At 36.5% G+C, this 22,389-nt stretch overlaps 2 protein-coding genes and 1 non-coding gene across 4 annotated transcripts; 1 reads left to right on the forward strand and 2 right to left on the reverse strand.

Annotated features, from left to right (window-relative positions):
• The first annotated feature begins 728 nt into the window (after positions 1 to 728).
• Positions 729 to 11,823, forward strand: LOC121749243 (5'-3' exoribonuclease 4-like). Of its 2 annotated transcripts, none has more exons than XM_042143833.1 (22): positions 729 to 1,389; positions 2,097 to 2,199; positions 2,267 to 2,343; positions 2,437 to 2,628; positions 2,788 to 2,907; positions 2,996 to 3,058; positions 3,144 to 3,275; positions 3,398 to 3,562; positions 3,772 to 3,849; positions 4,536 to 4,622; positions 5,540 to 5,620; positions 6,434 to 6,529; positions 7,283 to 7,353; positions 7,803 to 7,931; positions 8,027 to 8,103; positions 8,184 to 8,224; positions 8,307 to 8,381; positions 8,890 to 9,029; positions 9,119 to 9,223; positions 9,303 to 9,378; positions 10,518 to 10,600; positions 10,786 to 11,823. In XM_042143833.1, the coding sequence occupies exons 1-22, from the start codon at positions 1,183 to 1,185 to the stop codon at positions 11,519 to 11,521; spliced, it is 2,934 nt and encodes a 977-aa protein (XP_041999767.1). In that variant the 5' UTR covers positions 729 to 1,182; the 3' UTR covers positions 11,522 to 11,823. The 2 variants fall into 2 exon arrangements, with proteins under 2 accessions (XP_041999767.1, XP_041999769.1); XM_042143835.1 differs by having other exon boundaries at positions 1,361 to 1,499.
• Positions 11,824 to 11,950: 127 nt separating this feature from the next.
• Positions 11,951 to 18,214, reverse strand: LOC121749252 (probable serine/threonine-protein phosphatase 2A regulatory subunit B'' subunit TON2). Its single transcript, XM_042143841.1, has 12 exons — positions 17,955 to 18,214; positions 17,778 to 17,869; positions 17,639 to 17,701; positions 17,310 to 17,408; positions 16,449 to 16,607; positions 15,511 to 15,582; positions 15,280 to 15,412; positions 15,128 to 15,192; positions 14,806 to 14,881; positions 13,200 to 13,301; positions 12,758 to 12,950; positions 11,951 to 12,461 (listed from the first exon to the last, which is right to left on the reverse strand). Exons 1-12 carry the CDS (start codon positions 18,085 to 18,087, stop codon positions 12,221 to 12,223), a joined length of 1,428 nt encoding a protein of 475 aa, XP_041999775.1. The 5' UTR covers positions 18,088 to 18,214; the 3' UTR covers positions 11,951 to 12,220.
• On the reverse strand, positions 12,539 to 12,656 carry LOC121758171. The gene has a single exon (XR_006041360.1). It is a non-coding gene; the product is annotated as a small nucleolar RNA snoR104 (small nucleolar RNA).
• Positions 18,215 to 22,389: the final 4,175 nt, after the last annotated feature.

Consider the following 22,389-nt stretch of genomic DNA (forward strand, 5'->3'; position numbering starts at 1 on the left):
CGTCAACAAGCGCGGGCTCAGATGATCAAGGTCATAGATCAATGGAAGAATGCAACTGACCCCGAGGAGAAGAGTTTTTTCACGCCGTGCTCGTGAGTATGCGACATGATTTGAATCCCGGCGCAGCACAGTTGGGGGGCTCTGACGTTGGCTCAGATGCCGCAGATTTGGGGGTCCCGGATAGTGGTGACGACTGCGAGGAGTGAGGCGGCGCCGGAAGGGGTGGGCTAGTGCGTGGATTAGGATTTTTTTAAGTAATGTAATTTTTTTTTTACTTTTTTAAATTAATGTATTTTTAAAAATTTAATATTATTAGAGAATTTTCCCGTATATGTGTCGTAAATTTAATTTTGTATTTTGTATGATTGTTTAATTATTTGTTTTTAGTACTGATGATGTGGCAAGGCTATGGCTGGGCTATTGCTTGTCCAGCTGCTTGTCCAGCTGATGTGGCAGGAGGAATTTAGTGCTGCTGATGTGGCATGTCTGGGCTATGGCTGGGCTCTAAGCTAATGTACTTTGTAGTAGCATTTTGTTTTATAATTACAGCCGTTAGTGCAAACTAAGATAACAGGGCTGAATTGAAACACCAATATTTACAATATTTTATTTTCCCATTTACTCACTGTAAAGTCCTTAACATTGCAATAAAGTAAATAAATAAAAGAAAAAATAACATTCCCCAGAATTAAAATTTATAAAAAAGGATCTTTTATAAGTGCAGCCAAGAAGATTGATAGTACATACCTGTGTTCTGACGCAACGATCTCAAATTTCCCTAAATCCAACAATATACAATTTCGACGCAGAAACGATTTCGTCACAGTAAGTCACAGGCTCACAGCGGTGGTTATCAATCTGCTATCGAGAGTTAGGAAGAAGGGAAGGATAATTTGGGGGAGTTTGAAGTCAATGTCGAAGGGTGGACGCAAAATCAAAACTTGATTTCGTTTCAAATACTCTAATTTTACAGAAGCAGCAGCTTGGTAGTAGATTGTAGAAGATACTACTAACTTTTTTTTAAAAAAAAATTAGAGAGAGAATAGAATTCGCTCACGATTTTGTGCAGAAGTACATACATAGCTAGCAAAAACGCCAGAATTCACAAAATCAACAGCATCCGTCGGAGCTCAAGTTGAGCCGTTTTCGGTTGTGAAATCGAAATAAAAGCTTTGCGAGGGGATGGGGGTTCCTGCTTTTTACCGGTGGCTGGCGGATCGGTACCCGCTGTGTATTGTGGATGTGGTGGAGGAAGAACCCGGGCAGGACGAGATGGGTGTGCCCCGCCCTGTCGATGTATCGAGGCCAAACCCTAATGGCATTGAGTTCGATAATTTGTATTTGGATATGAATGGTATTATTCATCCTTGTTTCCACCCCGAAGGCAAGGTAACTTTTTTGTTACCCCATAGTTACAACGATTTCTTAAATCTTTTGGTTTACTTAAATATGGGAGATTGTAGCAATGGTTCATCTATAGAATGTTTGGCTTTCAAAAGGTATAATTATGTGTGACTTGTAATATATAATGTGGCAGAGTAAAAGTTTTTTATGTTTCAGCTGCATCCGTTTCTAACATGCCTGATTATGGCCTTAATATGAATTTCCGTATCCTGAATTATAATTGATTATTTTGAACTAAGATTTATACAACAGTGGTGTATGGTTCGATGAGTTCATGAAATAAAATGCTACACATCAAAGTTGGTTTCTTTGTCTTGATGTCTTCTCTAGAAATTGCTTTCTTTGATCAGAGTGAGGGTGGTAGAGATGATTTCATATGGCTAAGAGTGGCTAGTGGGCATGGTTGAAACATATTACCTCATTGACTATATACACATCATTTACATAGTTAATAAATTTTATGTCTATGAATTTGAGCTGCTTACATTACTTGGAAGTGATGGTTTTGGCTTGTAATATGACAAGGCTGATTGAACAAACTATTCAACTCACATGGGAGTTATCATCCCAGAATGAAATTAAATATGATGCATCCTGTGTAGCACTTTATTCTCACCCTACTGAGATTGCTAATACATTCTTCTTTGCCATAAACATTGCAACAGCATAATATTTGTTTTTTGTTAGTGCAGCGTGCACCTACCACATATGCAGATGTATTTAAATCTATCTTTGATTACATTGACCATGTCGTGTCAATGGTTCGTCCAAGAAAGCTCCTTTATTTGGCAATTGGTAAGCCAATATAGTAAGATCTCTACTGCAGATCAAACATAGTACCAATGTCCTTTCCTTTCTACAGATGGTGTGGCTCCCAGGGCTAAAATGAACCAGCAAAGGTCTCGTCGTTTCAGGGCTGCTAAGGATGCTGCAGCAGCTGTATGTATCCTGATCTGAAAGTAGTGCACCTAAGTAAACTTTGATGTTCATATCAGAAATTGAACACTCTTCATACCCTATTTCTCATACCAGGAAGCTGAAGAAGAAAAAATGAGGAAAGAGTTTGAACTTGAGGGGGAAAAACTATTGCCAAAAGGAAAGACTGAAACATCTGATTCAAATGTTATCACCCCTGGCACCCCATTTATGGCAGTGCTCTCTGTAGCACTTCAATATTATGTGCAGTCAAGGTTGAACCGCATTCCCGGATGGCACTTTCTCAAGGTTTCTAACTATCTTACAGGACTTCCTGCCTCTATCCCAAGATGAGATGAATCCTTCTTGTGGAGCGATTCTTTCTACTATTTGTTTTGGACTATATTTTTTGCTTTTGGGATATTGTGTCTCTCTTTATTTATTTACAAGGCATTGATATTTTTGAAGGTTATTCTTTCTGACGCAAATGTTCCTGGTGAGGGTGAGCACAAAATTATGTCTTATATTCGTTTACAACGCAATATTCCTGGTTTTGATCCAAACACCAGGCACTGTCTATATGGCTTGGTGAGCATTGAGAACCATTTGCTTATTCTTTCTTGTTATTTGTTTTGCATTTTGACGAGAAACATTCATTAATATATGTTTTAAGTAGGATGCTGACCTGATCATGCTCTCACTAGCTACTCATGAAGTTCACTTTTCAATACTGAGAGAGGTTCGTTGCTATTGTATCTAAACTGAACGAAAAGTTCTCTTTTCTATTAAAAAAGCTATATATACTCTTTTTCCTTATGTTGCAGGTGATTACTCTTCCTGGGCACCAGGAAAAATGCTTTCTCTGTGGCCAAGCAGGCCATCTGGCAGCTGAATGTCTTGGGGGAGCCAACGGTGATAGTGCAGATGACACTCCCGTTCATAAGAAGAAGTATCAGGTTACATAATTGAAGGCTTAGTCAAGCTCTTTTGCTCCTGTTGTGACTATTGTCTCATTGTTCCTCCATGTTTGATCTCTATAGTTGATTCTTATTGTGGTAATTCTACATGTTGTTGCCAGTTTCTCAACATCTGGGTTTTGCGAGAATACTTGGGATATGAGCTGAATATTCCAAATCCTCCATTTGAAATTGATTTCGAGAGACTGGTGGATGATTTTGTGTTTTTATGCTTTTTTGTCGGCAATGACTTTCTTCCTCATATGCCCACGTTGGAAATTAGAGAGGTATATATGTATTGAATCTGATGAATTTTTTGCGCTCCTCTGGTTATCAAGCTTGTCAACTACCTATTTTATTTACTCAGGCATGAACTGCAGATCCAAGCAAAAATGCTCTGCTACATATTACTATATCATAATCTAACCTAAACATGATTTAGTAATCAGTTACTCTTTCCCTCAAGTTTTTTGCTTGTTTACTTTTCAATCTGTAGGGCGCCATAAATTTGCTCATGGTTGTATATAAAAGGGAATTCGCTGCAATGGGCGGTTATCTTACAGATGCTGGTGAGGTAATCTTAATGCCTTTTAGGCTTTTAGCAGCATTTAAGCATGTTGCAGTAAGACATGCATTTCTAGTATATGTGCCTTCAGTGTTAGTGAACTATATATATGGCTGTTTCAAAAGATGTAATTTTCCTGTACATGTGTACAAAATTCAATTACTGTTTGTTTGCATCAATGCTTGACTACTACTTTGATTCCAACCCCTCTAGCTCTCCACCAGCTACTGGGTCAATGCTGCCACCTGCCCTGTCTGACCCAATGTACACCACCACCTACTTTGCCATGTATTAATGTCCTTGTAATGGATTATTATATCATTGACTTATTTTTCTGTATGTTGCTCTGTTCTTGTGTATAAGTTTTGTACGTGGGTGTTCAGTGTTCACTGTATTGTTTTATTATATTCCCTCCATCCCCAAACAATAGTCTACTGTTTTGATTTTGGTCTGTCCCACAAAATTAGTCCACTTCCACTTTTGGCAAGTTTTTCTCTCTTATGAAGCCTGGCCCATTCTCCACTAACAATACTCAAATCACCTTTTCTTTTTATCTCTGTCTCCCACTTTACCATTTTCGCATCAAAAACCTGTGCTGTTCCCAAAGTCCCTAATCTTAGTGGACGGGGGGAGGGGGAGTATATATTAAGGTCTGGACCTTTCTCATTGCTCCTGGTATGGATCTAAAATTTCAGGTTTTCTTGGACCGGGTTGAAACTTTTGTTCAGGCAGTTGCGGTGCATGAAGATCAAATTTTTAAAAAAAGAACCCGTATACAGCAGGTAATTAGTTCATTTTTTCTTGCCCTGACCTTTTGCATGCTCTTTGACATTATCAGCCTTATACAGAGTCGATAGTTGAAAATGCATTTTGATTGTACAGCATCCAGTAAATCTTTATGTGAATTTATCTGGATGAGAAATTTTGTATCAACATTTGTTCAATACACTACTGGATATTGTATTTCTAGGATACTTTTGCATTTTTTTTTGTTATTCATGTGCTTGCATGTAGTCTCCTTATGCATGCCTTACGTTTCTGGTGAGACTTAACCTATTGCAGTTAAATGGGTATTTCAAAATTCATTTTCTTGTTAACTTTTTGTTGGGTTCACTTGTAACAGTTTATTTATCGTGTTGAACAGCTTTAAAAAACCTTAATTGAAGTCTCAAAAAGATTAGCTTATTTTCCCCTGTATACTCCCAAGATTAGGTAAAAATATGAGATATTTGGAACTGTTATACAGTCATGAGACTTGTGACTATATAATGACAATACAGTTTCATAGATATCAGTTTATTGGGGGGGTGCTGCTTGGATGTTTTAAGTGGTATGCATCAGTTTCTTAGTCTGAAAATATGAGAACTTTGGAACTCTATAACATTGCTTTTTGGTGTTGCTGACTTCTCAGAGTGAGCAGTCTCTTAATGATGTCCTATATGATTTTGATAAGCTAACACTTTAATTAATGCATGCATATGGTAGATATTTGTCCTCCTTTTCCTAATTGCAAGATGATATCCATCGTTGAGTGTCATCATAAGTTTTCCATGAATAAAAAAAGCCCCTCACTTCTTTTGATATCAGTTTTCTTATATCTATTTGGTTTGTAAAGCTAATAAGGTGTTCTTTCGAGTTTATTTTGGGCCCATTCCCATTACTGAGATATGAAGCATTGGCATTTCCCTTGTTTTATCAGGCATATGAGAATAATGAAGAGATGAAGCAAAGAGCAAGGGGGCAGGCTAGTCAAGTTCCTAATGCTTCAGCAGGGGATAAGGTACTTCCTTTCTTCAGAGTATTCGCTTGAACTTGATATCCTATTTCAGTTAATGACTGGTGACTTGAGCTGGTAATATCAGAATACAGCATACTTTAAAGCCTGGTTCGCTGGTTGGTCTTGGAAACTAATCTGATTTAATTGTCTGCTGTTGTTGTCCCCCCCTCTCCCTCGTGTTGAATGTCAAATTACCATTTCCAGTAACTAGCTAAATGTTATGCGCACTGCACATGAATGTTATGAACTTAATAATATGTACTTATATGTTTCAAATGTAGATAAATCTTATCACAATTTTTTAGAATTGCAGGTACAAGATGATTCTTATCTTTAGTATTTACTCCCTCCAGTCCCTGTTAAATGTCCCATATTTCCTTGTTTTGGACGGTCCCCAATAATGTCCCATTTCACTTTTACCATTTTTAGTAGTGGACCCTAGTTAGATGCAAAATTATTTGTATCAAAATATAGACCCTTTGGTTAATATGGATAATGGAGTTGGATAGCATTAGCAAAATAATTACTGTGGTATGGAACATTGTACTACTATTTATCATACTTGTAATGTGGCAGCTTATTTGGACTTTAAATATGATTTTCTCCCGATTTATTGAAAACTGTGATGATAAGCGTGTAGCTTTTTAATGGCGCTGTTACCTTTTGTGATTTGCTCAATTAATTATTCTGTTTGCTATCATGTGTTCTCTGCTGGTGTCTAGAAAAATATTCTCTTTGGTGTTGATCCATCCTTTTAAAATGCATCAAGGTAGTGGCTTTATATCAATAACATGGTGACTTTTTCTCCCTTATCAGGTGAAGTTAGGGGAACCTGGATATAAAGAAAGGTATTATTCTGAGAAATTTGGTACATCTGATCCGCAGAAGATTGATGAAATACGAACAGATGTGGTAAGTACACCCATCATATAATTTCAGTTCTGTGTTAGTATTTTGTAATAGCTTCTGTATTGTGGTTACTTTTTTCTCTATAAAGCTACCAGAAGTTTATATTTTAAATATTGCAGTAAGCATCAATTGCTCCATGGACAAATTTACAGTAGGCTTTCTACCATCTCGTTAGCTCTATATATTACTTATCAGCGTGGACAAGCTATTATAATAACTTATCCTGTATAATATGTGTTTGGTATATTTGATGTGTTGTAACTTGTAATTACCTTTTACTACCAATATGTACTGTGTTTCCCTTGCTGCAGCTATTTCCCATTGCATCTTTTCTGCAATAATTTCATGGTCTTCTTACCTAATGAAAGTTTAATTCATACTTATTCAGTTATTATATGCAGCTCGAATACAAAATTTCACAAACTGAAATAAATATTTCATTAAGACATTTTATTTGCCACCTTTTGGGTTTAAGTAAAATACCACTACATTTTGATTTTAATTATTGCATTTCTTTTTATTTTCATATTTTCTTCTTCCTTACAGTTTTCGGAAATATTTCCTTTTCTTATTCTTCTTTAAATATTGACAAGAAAAACATACAATCATCTAATCCAATGGAAAAGTGGGAGTTAGATCGGTTGCAATTTGTTTAGGAGGTTAAATCTTTCAGCAACAACCTTGCATATGCTTATGTGCATTTATAAATCTTTAACATATTTTCGAATGTAAAGCTGACTTTTTTTCTTCTTCCAGGTTTTGAAGTTTGTGGAAGGGCTGTGTTGGGTTTGCCGCTATTATTACCAAGGTGTCTGCTCATGGCAGTGGTGTGTACTTGTGTCTCCCTTTCATGATATACATTGTACGATTGGTGTTATCTTTATTCTTGCTGATAGTGGTGCATGTGCATCGTGATCTACATATGGTAGTGAAAATAATTACAAACTACAAGGGCACATACTCATGCTTCGGTTTGGTAATAATTGATGAAACCATAGAAGCCATTTTAATGCAACTTTGCACTTTCTGGTCTTTTTGTCAGTTTCATTTGAAGGATGAAACACATCAAATCGTATTCTTTTAATCCTTATCTTTATTGGAAGATAAGAAAATATCAATATCAGTAAATTAATTCTTAGCTGGAATACTGTGTTAATCTATATGCTGATGAACATGAAGATTTTAATGTCATATGCTTGCATCCCAAAGTAACTAACAATTGTAACTTTTCCTCCTGAATCATGCACACTTTGACCATTTGATGTATTTTCCCCAGGTACTATCCATACCATTATGCTCCATTTGCATCTGATCTTAAAGGCTTAGCTGATTTAGAAATCACTTTCTTCCCAGGGGAGCCTTTTAAACCCCTTGATCAGTTATTGGGAACCCTACCAGCTGCAAGGTATTTCACCTTTTCTACAGTGTGATGATCTATTGATTTTCCTCTCACTTGTTTCATCTTTGTTGTGTTTCTTTGATGTTGCTTCCTGTGCACAGTTCTACTGCTCTCCCTGAAAGATACAGAACGTTGATGACTGATCCTGCATCACCTATTGTTGATTTCTATCCAAATGGTAGTCATTTGTTTCTTGCAGACTGTCTTTTTATTATATGTATTTACTTACCATACTTTTGTTTTTATTCGTGTGACCAGATTTTGAAATCGACATGAACGGAAAACGCTTTGCTTGGCAGGTATTTCATAATTCATATGATTAAATATTATTTGCTTTGGTGACCAGTTGTATCCGATCTCAGGGTTTTGCCAAAATCTCAGGGTGTTGCCAAATTACCATTCATTGATGAGAAGAAATTGCTTGCTGAGACCAAGAAGCTCGAGGAAACTTTAACGGTCTGTAAGATTTGCACCCATCTGGTCTCTAATAACTAACTAGTATGAACTGAAAAGAAACAATTATTATGCTTAAATATAATTAATTTTTAAACTGAAAAGCAAGAGATTTTCTGTGCTTGCCATCTTTGTGGAGATCTTGATAAATAATATGTGAGTTGGACCAAAATATGTCACTGCAAACAATAAATTGGCTTCATTTAATCTCTCATTATAACCAACCTCCCTCCTCAAGGTTAGGCCCTTGCACTGCAGTAGATTAGAGGGGCTGAGCTGATGTTTTTGCTGTTAGCTACAGCTTCAATATAATAGCAGGTGGCTGGCCCTATAATCATACTTCTTATATTCTACAAAAACATGATAAGTACTCCCCCGATAATACCCTAAGCGTCAATTAAGGATACTGTTAATCCAATATTACTGGAGCGACTGAAGTATAGCAATGTATATAATGATTCCATACAATGGCTGGAAAAAGAAATGCTGAGCCATCTTCTGTTTTCCTCAGGAGGAAGAGCAGTTTCAGAATAGTGTCATGTTCGATTTGTTGTATGTTCATCCTCGTCACCCTTTGGCAGCTCAAATAACCATATACTATCGTCTTTCTGGCATTGAAAAATCCCCATGGCCTATTGATGCAGTTGCGAGGTTAGGCTCTATCTATTATGATGAAATTTTATCTTATACTACATCAGTTTCTGCAATTTGAATCCTTTTCCATTGTCTGGATGTTTCAGTGCTGGAATGAACGGATTTTTGTGGTTAACTAAAAGGAATGGCTTGAAAAAGGTTATCCCTTCACCTGTCTACGGTTTGGAAGATATCACCAACAATCAAGCCATGTAAGTAATATGTGTCCTTCGACCCAAATTGCATATTAATGAAACCAGAAACTGAATGAGCTATTCTATTTTTTTCCAGAAATATCACATATCTTAATCCAGCACCTCATGCTCACATTCCAAAACCCCCTGCAGGTGTTAATATGCCTGTAAAGGTATGTTCCTCAGCTTTTTTTGGCCACTAATCTTGGTCATTGATGCATAGGAGTAATCTTATTATTATATTTTGCTGAGGCTCCAATTTTGTTTTAAAGAAGATGGGGAACAGTATTTTGTTTTATTTTCAAACAAAAGGTTGACAGTACAATTGAAACAAATGAGCAACACAGTTGAATTAAATTGAGAAGATGCAATCACACACCTTGAGTTTTGTTGCATTTCCTTGATAGTATATGATAGGCGCTCACCTGAAGGTCTTTGAATATTAAATTAATTGAAGTAGTTATAAAAAAAGTTTTATCCCTTATCACGATAGTTAACTTGGAGTTGAACTGCTGAATAAAGTTTGGACTGGCCTTTCACTGTAACCTTATTTATGCGTTTGAAAAATTGGATATTCAGTTCTGTCAAATGTATATTGTCTTTTGTTTATGAGTAGTTTTTGAAATAAAGTGGAAGACATGGCAGATAATATAGTTAATAGGAAAAGAAGCAATGTTTCATAGATAATACAAAGATGAGTAGCATTTGTACTACAAGACTGAAGGACCTAGAAGCTTAGCAAACCCTAGATGCTAACTGACAGATTCATGCTACACCAATAGGAGCTCAACAGCGTAGCCAACAGAAAAGAGAATATGCTCAAAGGCTTGATGCGTGCTCCTGCGATCACCCTTTATCCAAGCCTTCTTTTGATCTCATAACAACTTTTTTCCACATAGCTTTGGAGAGTGGTTTTGGGACCACTTCATATTGTTTGTTGACAGCTGGGTTGCTCAATTTAGTCTCAATCTTCTGAACTGAATTAGCATAATCATTTCAATGCAAACTTGACCCATGCACGTTGTTGCTTAGGGTCGACAAGTTTACAGTTTTCTATCGAGTTGCTCTAGAGTTTGACAAGCCGAAGTGTGTGTTACCATTGTGCAACCATCATATATCATGCCATATGTTCATGACCATGTTCCTTGTTTGTATTTTTATATATTTTTCTTGGCATATAGGTAGGAGTTGGTCAATGATGATTTTAGAATAGCATATAGCTGATTTTGAGCTCTCTACTCTATACATATATACTGGCACATATACTTTCTATCTTTTCTACGATGTAACCAATTGTATATTTTAACTGCAGATAGTGAAATCTTTTGACATAAAACCAGCCCCAGTATTATGGCATGAAGACAACGGTGGAAGGCACCATCTAGGGAAAGAAAGGTACTAATTTTACACATGATATTCAGTTGCATTCAGTGATTTAAGGATCCCGTTCTTTGCTTTGAGCTTTAAATTAGTGAACCTAATTTCAAAATGGCCTTTTGGATATAAGGAAAGTAGGATCTGGATATGTGATAGGTTTAGTTCCCTTATCATGCTTCTCTTGTATTGTATATGCTCCACAGACCACAGGTTTCTGGGGCAATATCTGGTCCTATTTTAGGAGAAGCTGCTCATCGTCTGGTTCACAATATGTTGAACATAAAGTTGGACCGTATGAATTCTCGCAATTTTCATGGGAATCAGGTTGCCAACAGGATGAGGCCAGCTGGACCACCTGGGTATGAAATGGGAGTTTCAGAGATCCAAAATTCTCAGAATCGCCATGCATCTTATAGGCCAAGAGCAGTCGGGCCTTCTGGGTATGGTCGATATGGTAACAACGAACAGGGATATTATAACAACTCAAACTCTTTTAGTGTCCAACACAGCCCTCACGCTCCGATGGGAAGTGCTCGATACAGTGGCCTCCCAGATAATTTGCAAATCAACAGGCCAATTTACAATGCTCAAGATAAATATTCATATCAGGAACAGCATCATGTTCTGAGAGGCGGCATGTCTGCATTAACTATTGATGGTGGTTCTTCCAAAGGCAGGTCACTTGCTGGAACTTCTTCAAGATCGTCAAATTCTGTTCAGATATCACAGACCACTGCTCAACTCCCGCAGCAGAGAGGTCCGCTTCCATCACCGCCTCCTAAATGGATCAGTAAACGTCCAGACGAGGCTACAGAAATGTATTATAAGCAACATAGTTCAGTAGCAGCAGGGCAAGGGGGACCAGTGAAGCTGGCTAGCCGCTATCAGGTAAAAAATAAGACGGTGCAGAACGGCGTTGATCCACGACTCCAGCAGTGATCTCCAGGATGTTGTATACTGAATATGATGGATGCTAATGCGATCTATTTTAATCTCTTAGCAATGCACCTGAGTTCAATTGGAGGTGCATATATGTTCCTTTTGTTTTGAAAATTTCAAAGTAAACTATTATAGCCTTCAATTAAGATTAGAACACAGGTTTAGTTTCCTTCTATATTTGTCCTCTTATCCCTTTTTAGTCTGAATGTAGGCAAGGAAGAATGTTATTCCAATTAAACTACACATTCACTGTTTGTAAAACAACGTTCTTGGATAATCCTATGTAACCATTTTCATTCTAATCTTGCAAATTGTGATTCAGAGTATATTCTGTTGATCTCTTGGTAAAAAGTTCATCCTCCAAAAATATGGATATGCACTTGTTGAGATATAGAACGTTGTAGCTGTCAAATAATTGTAAATATCAGATTTCAAAAAGCAAACATATATTCGGTTAATAAAATCGTAAGTTGCATGTTAGCTCGACAGGCGATATAACAATTACTACAAGATAGTTCTATACATATGTAATTCTTAACCCTAGGTCTCTTTAACCCTAGCTCACAAATCCACAATTTTCCAACTGGTTATGATACCACCTTAAACAAACATAGTGAGACTGCACAGTTTTGATAAATCACACCTATCTGCAACATGTGTTACTACAAGTCTACAAAGTGGCTCCAAAGACTATGAAGCCTAATGTTCCTCTTCAGGTTCTTCCTCTTCCTGGAGAAGATTTTCTCTGTTGTCATGTGCCCAGAATCCGCGCACATCAATAAGCATGCTTGCAACTGTGCCACCCTGCTTGCAAGCGAGTAGATCGGCTAGCGTTATTCTCAACGGGTCAGCTGGTTTGACCATATCCCAGACTTCATCCCTCACATCCTCGATACAAAGTTCGTAGTTTCCACCTTCAATCCATTTCTGGTGAACATCCCTGTTCCACAATCAGGAAGATTTTAGTATCATTTAACATTAACGACATAAGTTATTGGGGAAGATCTGAAGCTCGCTCTGCATGTCTGTCAACTTGAGACTTGCAGATCGTGCTCAAGAGCTACATGCAGGAACTCCAGCAGCTTTTTTGTCGGAAGTTTGAATCATGAAACATTCATAACTCTTGATGATACCCTTCTATACTTCCGCAATAGTTTTTTTCCTTAAATCAAGGATGAGCACAACAAATATATTCTGTACACTTCAGCAACAAAATCAATTACTTTAAAACCAAACCTGAATAATGTGTGGATATCAGCAGTCGTAAGGAATCCCCTCCCATTTAGATCAATGCATCTAAACAAATATGTTAACCCTTCCGGAGTATCTTTATTTTCCAAAGCCAGAACAAAGTCAAGAAAACTCTCAAAATCCATCTCGCGAGCATTACCATTACCATTCTTTCCACGCCGGACATGCTCATCAAACACTGATAAGAAAAAGATAACATTAATTGAAGCTGGCTACCAAAAGAAATACTTAACAAAATATGGCAATCAAAATTGAAATACAGCATGGTTGGTTAACTAGCATTTATACCCCAGCGTTTAGCAATGTTAAGAGTAGGGGTATTGGAGATCATGTATTGGTAATAAATTTTACAATATGTAGTATCAGTTTTATTGTTTAAATGAGGTATTTTTTACGCTCTTCCCCTGAGGATACAGTCGGTTCCTACCTCTCTCAATGAAAATATCTGTCAATGTCCCATCTGCATAATCTCGAAGTTCCTGTTTGCTCAGTGATCCACTCATATCTTTATCCAGAGCGAGGAACATATCTGCAAGGAGTCAAGGACCAAACCTAGCAGTTATATAATAATCTAATAAAAGCATAACAAACATCTGAAATAGGCCATAAAAACTATTCCTGAAATCAAAGCAAGTTTCACAACTCCAGAAACAGGCAGTCAAAAAAAATTGTGCAGTCAATAAAATTGTTAGAGGAAAAGATTCTGGAATGAAGAGAAGAGTAACCATGGACAAGTTCAATCCACTGGATGTAAGCACTTGAATTAACTTCATCAAATCATTCAGAGAACATTAGTCAACACACATCAAAACTTTTATGTAGATAAACATAGTATTCAAGAAGTTACTGAAAATTTAAGTATAACTCAGACAGAAAGTACACAACACCACCTTAAATATAGTTTGTTTTGAAAAAGTACAGTCTAAAAGAAGTTAACTACTCCCTCCGTCCACGATTTATAGACCCGTTTTGACTCGGTGCACGTTTTAAGAAATTGTTTGACTTTGTGAAGGAAAGTGGGTGAAAAAGTTTGTGGAATGTGGATCCCACTTGTATATTTTAATTTTATAATGGAAAAAAATAAAAATAAAAACTAAATGGATCCTTCAATCATGGATGTCCCAAAATTGCAAAACGGCAATGGGTCATTTTTCATGGACGGAGGGGGCATTTTATTTTTAACCAATCTATTGAATGTTAATTGGAACCTTAGGATTGAAATAGAATCTCTTGTGGAAATGTTATAAAAGACATGGTACAAGAACAGATACCACATTAAATATTTGTATATGTAAACAAGAATATACACAAGTGAGGAAAAACATTCTTGAAATAAAAACTAAGGTCAAAGAACAAACCACATATGCATTGAGCAGATGTTCGAAATAAGTTAACTATTACTCCCTCCGTCTCATTCAAGATGTCCATCTTTCCTTACTAGTTTGTCCCACTCAAGATGTCCACTTTCTATATTTGGAAATAAATCTCTTCCTCCTCTCTCCTCATTAAAATTTTCAACCACATTTTTCTCTCTACTTATTCTACCTAACAACTCCTAAAATCTCGTGCCACTCAAAAATGTGGACATCTTGAGTGGGACGAAGGGAGTGCAATTTTAAACCAATCCATTAAATGTTAATTGGAACCTTATGATTGAAACAGAATCTCAATTAGGAATATGATAAAAGACATGGTACAAGAACAGATACCACCTTAGAGGTGCGTTATAATGCTAACTTTTCTTAAATTGCTAACTCATCAACGCAGTGTATTAAAAATGTCAACATGGTCACATTAATTTGTGTTGACATTTTAAATATCAATGTCAACACGGTGTATTAAAATATCAACTAAGTTTATGTTGACATTTCAATGTCATCGTATTGACATTTTTAATACACTGCATTGATGGGTTAGCAACTTAAGAAAGTTAGCAACGGATCACACCTCTACCACCTTAAATGTTTATATCTGTAAACATGAGAAGTGAGGAAAAACATTTCTAAAATAAAAACAAAGGTCAAAGAACAAACCACATATGCGTTGAGCAGATGTCAATGAGAACCAGTTTTCAGCTTGTTCAGTATCCGTCGCTTCTTCCTCACTTTCCTGGTGTACATACAAGATAAAATAATGCCATATGCAAAATCTACAGGGGAAGAAAAAATGAGCAACAAATGGCCTTGCAATGCTCCTGCTTTTTAATACAAGAATGGTGAACCCCGTGTGGATCAGCACTAAGGAATTCAGGCCTTAAAAACGAGATAAAAATGCAAAAATTTGAACTAGAATACATTACAAAGACCAGTGGATTCATCAGGTATCGAATTGATTTCAAATAATACTAAATGTTACCTGATGTAGTTCCATTAGCTCTTGAAGGCAATTACTAAGCAGGACTTTCTTTATGCATGCCTTTCCTGACATCACCAATAAGTATTTGTATGCAATGCATATTAGACAGGGACAACTTTAGAAGTGAGCCAACTAGTAGAACTGAAGCCAACCTCGTTTATGAGGATCACAGAAGAAGAAGAATTTGTGGGCAGCTATGCGACAATACATCTGCACAAAACCATCAGGCATGTCCCTCAACTGCGCTAAATTGGGAATAAGACCTTCTATGTAATTTTCCATTTCCTGTTTCATAGAGAAAACGGGAAGTTAGCACATCTGAGTTTGTAATCAACAGCGAATTCCAATCAAAATCAAAGCTCCAAAAAGTACAATAAACATACGTGAGGCTGAAGAAAGCCATCCGAATCCTCATCAAGCTCACTCATATCAATTCTGGCTTGAGTGAGAGAAACCTGGACATTAAGAGATCAAGCATTATTTCATGACTGAGAATCTTTGAATCCAAGCAACTCATGACGTGGCCTCATTCTTTTAATATACACACTGCAGTTACTCACTTCTTACCGAAAAGAACTCTCAACTGAAAGGTATCCATAATAACAGTTCAACTTTATACTGTAAATAAGGATAGAACTAGTGGAAGGAGAAACGAGGTTGACAAATATTAAAGATGAGACTTCTAAAAGGTAAAATAGCAAGAACTATGTGCGTTAGGTTATTAAAGACCAATTAATTATTACAAAGCTTCAAGTTTCTGTTTGAAGTTGTCTATAGGCATCATATAAAGAAATGCTAGTCACTGATTTGTTATTTTAACAGCTACGGAAACCCAGGTCATCTCACCTTCACACATCTCTTTGAATGACCAGATAAGATCACCTTAATGCATTTAGATATTTTTTGTAAAAGCACCATAAACCCAAAAATGCCATTAGGAGAATACATTGTCAAACTTTAAATGATCCAAAAGAAGTTCTACTCAATAAAAAAACATCGGTATTAAACTTCTCTCTCAGAAACTCAACCAGTCTTCATCTTTAACATAATTGTAGCTCATAAGGTGCAGGGAAAACTAAGCTACAGAAACAACTGCCAAACTTTATTTATTTAGAAAGTACTCCTATAAATGTGTGACGATGTTTTAGCAATCCTTATTGAATTGTTGATTTATTTACACGCATTTGGTTGTATTTTCCATATCGAGGTAAATAGAAACAGTAAAATAAAAAGATACAGGTTAATATACTACACATCTAGATGAGAAGGGGACGGCTGTACAGTTAATTTTTGCAGAAACCAAAGGAGCATAAGCTTTTACCGTGCGCATCACATAGAGGTAGAAAGGGAGGATGGATATTCGTCCAGATTCATCTTTCTCAAACTTCATAAAATTTGAGGGACTGAAAAAGCGCCGACATTTAAGGCCTATCTGCTCTGTACACACAGAGGCAATGTGGCAGAAGTCTTCATAATTCATCTAAACAATTACAAGAGCCATATATCAGTCAAATTGTTACAACTTACAACCAATCATACAAGCATCAGATTATCTGATGCAGTGAATCAAAAATGGCAATTCATATATAACTGCACAAGAGACAGTAACGGAACAAAATGAGGAAAACCCCCCGAGTGAAGCCAGACATACAAAAACTAAAAAAGAAGTTGAGAACAGCAGCAAATATGTATCAACAATGCATATACAAGCCAAAATAACGTCACCTACAAACAGAATATAGTTAGAAGAATAGAACAGGGTCACTGACACTATAAAACGAAAAAAGATCAATTCAACATATTGCAGTCCGGCAAGATCTATATACCATGTGGATCTCATATTTACTGACTTGACTACCATCTGATGATTCAAGTTCCACAAAATTGGCATTTATGTGACAAAATTTTGTAACCATCTCTTATTTCAGAGAACAACAATCAATAGACGAGCAGTAATACATCATAAGAATCTATTTGACATACTGCAACCTTCAACAATTCTTTCACTACCTACACAAACATTTTAAGTGTATATCATAATGCATGTCTGGTGGATAACTTTGTGCAGCAAAGGCTGCAAGAATAAAGCTTTGGTACTCCAAATATACCATAATAGAAATATACCATAATAGAAACATTTACAAACACTCCAAGGAAGAAATGCGAGTAAATAATCAGTAACCTTTTCAGCACCAGTGGCATCGTCGATTACACAATTTTCTCTCAGGCAAACCCACATAGCATCCAGGTCATCGGCATTCAACAAAAGATCAGATTGTTTCTGATTAGAGGAAAGAAAGAATTCTAGTTATACATCAAAAATCAAGTCAAGCAACTGATTATCAGCTGTACTCTAAAAATGACCTCCCAAGGACATCTAAAGGTGCAATCAGGTTCTTGTTTGAGCCAACAAAACAAACTTATTAAACAGCAACAACATACTAAGCATGCTAACATACTGAAAGAAAATCAGATCCACACATAGCAAAACGTAAAATCATTACCAAATACCTTGAGAAAACGATACTTGGCCAGCCTCTGGACTCTATGACTGATGGAACCTTCTTCGGGTTTCTGAACTCCGAAAGGAAAGATACAATCAGCAACATAATGCCTAATTTATATATATTTTCTTTTCATCTAGAAAAACCTTCTTGTAGAAGCTCGGAATGGTGCCAGCTTCAGCGCTCTTTTGTTGCTTTGCTTTGAATATGTCAAGCAAAATTCTTTTGGTCTCTAGTTCTGAATAAAGCAAGTAGCAATTCCACATTGTCAGCCTAGGTCAAAAATATGGAGGAAAACAAAGCAATTGGTAGTAGATACCCACCCATGAGGGCTTCAGATCCGAGACCGGCGCCGGATCCGATGAAGCGGCGGAGATTACGAACCCAGAGCATTGAAGACGCCGCGGGAATCTTCCGCTGCGTCGATGCCTCGCCATCGCTGGAGCCACTATACATTTTCGCCTAATTGCTTAAGCCCTCTCTCTCTATCTATCTCTCTGAGCTCCCAATCTTACCTCACCAACAATGTCTGCTAAAAACCAACTTGTTGCGATTGTGGTTAAATCTGCAAACTTCTACCATTATTCAGGGATATACTGCAATTACCACTCTTTTAGGGACCTTTATCTAATATACTACCAAAAATGAAAAATCTACTCCAACTTATTTTACACCTTCATGCTACATTGCTAAAAAAATTAATTTTTCTTGCTAAGATAAAATCAAATACTCTATATTATACACTAATTTAATATTCTCTCCTAAAAATAGAAATTCTTTCTTTTTTGGTTCATCTCCTGAAAATATAAACTTTCTATTTTAAAAAATTTATTTATCATTAATGAGGTGGAATCTATTTCCCACTAATACTATTTTATTTCTATCTCTCTCATATATTATCAATTTGCATTAAAACTCGTTTCAAAAGTTCCAATTTTTATCTACAAGACTTATTAGTCATTTTAAGTGAGTTTTACCGTACTTTGCCGCATAAACTGAATTTTCTCATTTTAATTAATAAGGTACAAAATTACTTTTAAGGACAATCGGGAAAAGGTTTAATAGAAGACTACTTTTGTGCGATATGGTGACTACTCTTTTCACTAAGAGTGAACTACATAAAAGGTAACTGATCTTTCACTTTCACATGTAAATGATACATGATTTTTATTTTATATCGTTATTATACCTATAAATCACATTTTTTGTACCTAATGTGATTTTCACCCCAAAATGCCCTCTAAATAAATACATTTACCCATTTGTATCATAGAAGATATTTTGAGCATACACAAAACTAGTACCAAAAGTGATATTATAATATCTTATTTCATTCTCCCCACTCTTTATACTATTATTATTAATCAATATTAATATTATTATTTTGAAGTTATAAATTAATAATTAATTTATTTTTTATATTATTCAATAGGGGAGCATTAGGGTGCCACCATAGTTAGAGTGACAATGTATCACTAACCTCGTGCTGCCATGTGACAGGTTATCCAGCAATATTAGGGGCGTATCCAGCAATATCATAATAAGCGTTTTAGATGGATTTCTACAGATTGCATGATAGTACTGCGTGGATTATTTGTGTTGGGTGTTGAGTATTGCATACAATAAAATAACGGCATAAAAAAATAATATGTCTATATATATACTGCAACTGAAACATTCTATGCCTATACAGCAATACTCAACAATCTACACAACAATCCACCTATTACTATCATGCAATCTGTAAACGCATACTAAATGAATATTGTTGGATATGCCTCTAATATTGCTGGATAACGTGCCACGTGGCAACACGAGATTGGTGATACGTTGTCACTTTAAAAAGGGTTGTCATCTTAACATAATCCTTATTCAATATGCTTAGTTATAGTTATAATTATATCTAATTATTATAATAATATTATTGTTGTAATACTTAAAAACTAGCAGTAATTAATAAATAATTATAGTATAATTATTTAAATTATGAATTATATAATATTATATAATATTAATAATAATAATAATAATAATCATTATTTTAATAACTAATCAATATAGTCTTAATAAATATTAAAAATTTTGAATTGTATTCATAATGATATAAAAAGTTGAATATTTTTAGTTAGGTGTTTCAACCCTAAAATGGAGTATAAAATAATTTAATAAAAAATATTCAATTGGTTTAATTATTTTAAATAATTAATTTAATTAGGTGTTTTGTTCTTGATTTATATTATAAATGCAATTAGATGTATGTATAAAACACTAAAAAGAAAGAAGAAAAAGAAGAAAAAAGAAAGAAGAAAGGAAGATAAACTACTAAAAAGAAAGAAGAAAATGAAGAAAAAAGAAATAAGAAAGGAAGAAGAAAAAAATCACATGTTTGGTACCTATGGTAATTTTTGTCACGGGGTACCAAAAACGATACTCCCTCTGTTCCAATTTAAGAGTTTTGTTTTGCAATTTACGTCCGTCCCAACTTAAGAGTCATATTTCACTTTTACCATAAATGGTAAGTAAGTCCACATTTCAGCAACTTATTCCACTCACATTTTATTATAAAAGTAATGGTATATGTAAGTGAGACTCATATTCCACTAACTTATTCAACCATTTTTCTTTACCTTTCTTAAAATCTGTGCCCTAACTAATTAGGACTCTTAATTAAGTTGGGGCGAATGGAGTATAAAATAAATATCAGGTACTATTTACATGCTAAAGTAAAAGATCATATGCTATTTATATAGTTTACTTTTTTGTAATCATCTTATATTTTTTATGGGTACCTTTATTTTACGTGCATAAGTATAATACTACAACTAACTAACTGAAAATGAAAAGAACGAATAACGATGATCTTTTGACACATTTACTTACCAAGTTAACAAATTTGCATGATTCTTCCTCACACATTAAAATGCAAATGACATGCGCAGCTGAGATGGGACGTGAAATGGGCCAAATAAAATAAATTTTGCAATATGATATTGATTGGAAAGCCAAATTAAGTTTGAGATGGGATGTGAAATGGTAATTGATGGATCCGCGAATTTCTGATGTTAGTAAATGCTGGTAGAGAATGAAGATTACGACACAAAGAATTTACGTGGTTCGATTTACTGAAGTAAATCTACGTCCACGGGAAGAAGGGAGGGCAAGATTGTATTGCTTGATCTGGGATTACAGCTTACAACACAGACTTGCTATATGGTATTTTATCTCTAGAGAGCTTAACCCTTTTCTATCTGATCTAAGTTCTATTTATACATTGAACTAAGGTCGTGGTTTGCAGCCCCACTAACAAGATCGTGGGTGAGCAATAACTGCTCAATAACTGCTTCGTACCACTAAATAGATCGTGGGTATAGCGGAGGTCGTGGAGGCCTTTCATGAGTCCACTAACTCCTAGTTCGGTCGAATGCTGAGACCGAACTGCTGGACTTTACCGATCTGAGAGGAGAGCTTGACTGGTCGGCTTTTACCGAGCTGTAGGCTGAGTCCGAACTCTTTGGTCGTGCCGAACTCTTTGGTGCCGAACAGATACTCTTTCTTGGGCTCTGGGCTGATGGGCCGTCACTGTAATTGGGCTTGCCATTAGGGTTTAGTTCGTACCCCATCACTACCCCCCCCGAAAAGCGAAGTGAATCACTTCGGCGAGGTGAGTCACTTCGGCATTCTGGATAATGGTAAGGGGGAGGCTGACGTCAGGGGACGTGCCTTGCGCGTGCCTGCATTAAATGCGACAGTAAAATCCGGCCGTTGAATCCTGAAAAGGTGGGATTCGAAACGGCGCAACGATCTCGAAATCTTTCCCGAATCTGATAAATATGCTCTTTCTTCCTCATTTGAACACCTTTGCTGTTGCGTCTTCTATACTCTCTCTTTCTCGAGAAATTTTCTTCCGCTTTCAAGAGCTTCTTCAGACTTTCTTCACCTTCAAAAAGTAAGAAAAATGTCTTCTTCTTCTTCGGAGTCGGGTAGCGGTAGGAAAGGGGATAAGGGGTCTTCTGGCCGGAAAGAGTCCGGGGAGAAGACCGTAGAGTATTTCCATAGTATTTTGAGTAAGGATACTGTGATATCCCTACCCGAAAAATACTTTTTTCCTGGGGGGAAGGCGGTGGTACCTGACGGTGATCATAGGGCTGACTCCCCGCCGGAGGGGTACGCCACCGTGTACGAGGCCTGCTTAGAATGCGGGCTTCGTTTCCCCCTCCCTTCTGCCTTTATAGATTTACTAGATTTTTTTCAGCTTCCTTTAGGCCAAGTGACTCCGAACTCTTGGAGGCACTTGTCGGCCTTCGCTGCCGAACTCCGTAGGTTAGGAAGGGATTTGTCTTTGAAGGCGATCCTTAAATTCTTTCAATTTAAGAGGAAGGGGTCTTGGTTTTACTTGATCCCTTTACAGCCCTTTAGGGCCTTTTGTAAAACGAAGTGGCCGAAGTGGCAAAATCGCTTCTTCTACTATGATAGGACCGCGGCTCCTAGTTTTCCCTGGAGAGGGCCGAAGTCCGTTATCCGTCATCCTCGGCCTGAACCGTTGGACGAGCTCGATGGCGAGCTCAACAAGATTCCCATAGTTAGGAAACAATACACGGAGTCTGAGCTCGTCAAGGGCGACGTCGTGTTCGACATCTCGTCTTCGGACGAAGAGGCCGAGGGTGAGGATTTCTCTTTATCTTTATGCTCTACTGCTTTAACGAAGAAAATCTGACTTTGCTTTCTTGCTTTTTGGCAGTGTACATGCTGAATAAGGCT

The sequence above is a fragment of the Salvia splendens genome, chromosome 1, assembly GCF_004379255.2.
Source record: "Salvia splendens isolate huo1 chromosome 1, SspV2, whole genome shotgun sequence".
Lineage (NCBI taxonomy): Eukaryota > Viridiplantae > Streptophyta > Magnoliopsida > Lamiales > Lamiaceae > Salvia > Salvia splendens.

Coding starts and splice junctions, on each gene's coding strand:
- LOC121749243 (XM_042143833.1), top strand. CDS start 1,183: ATGGGGGTTCCTGCTTTTTACCGGTGGCTGGCGGATCGGTACCCGCTG. Junction 2,908..2,995: donor GGCACTGTCTATATGGCTTG/GTGAGCATTGAG, acceptor TGTTTTAAGTAG/GATGCTGACCTGATCATGCT. Junction 3,276..3,397: donor TTCATAAGAAGAAGTATCAG/GTTACATAATTG, acceptor TGTTGTTGCCAG/TTTCTCAACATCTGGGTTTT.
- LOC121749252 (XM_042143841.1), bottom strand. CDS start 18,087: ATGTATAGTGGCTCCAGCGATGGCGAGGCATCGACGCAGCGGAAGATT. Junction 13,302..14,805: donor ATCTGCTCAACGCATATGTG/GTTTGTTCTTTG, acceptor GACTCCTTGCAG/ATATGTTCCTCGCTCTGGAT. Junction 12,951..13,199: donor AGATATTTTCATTGAGAGAG/GTAGGAACCGAC, acceptor TTTTCTTATCAG/TGTTTGATGAGCATGTCCGG.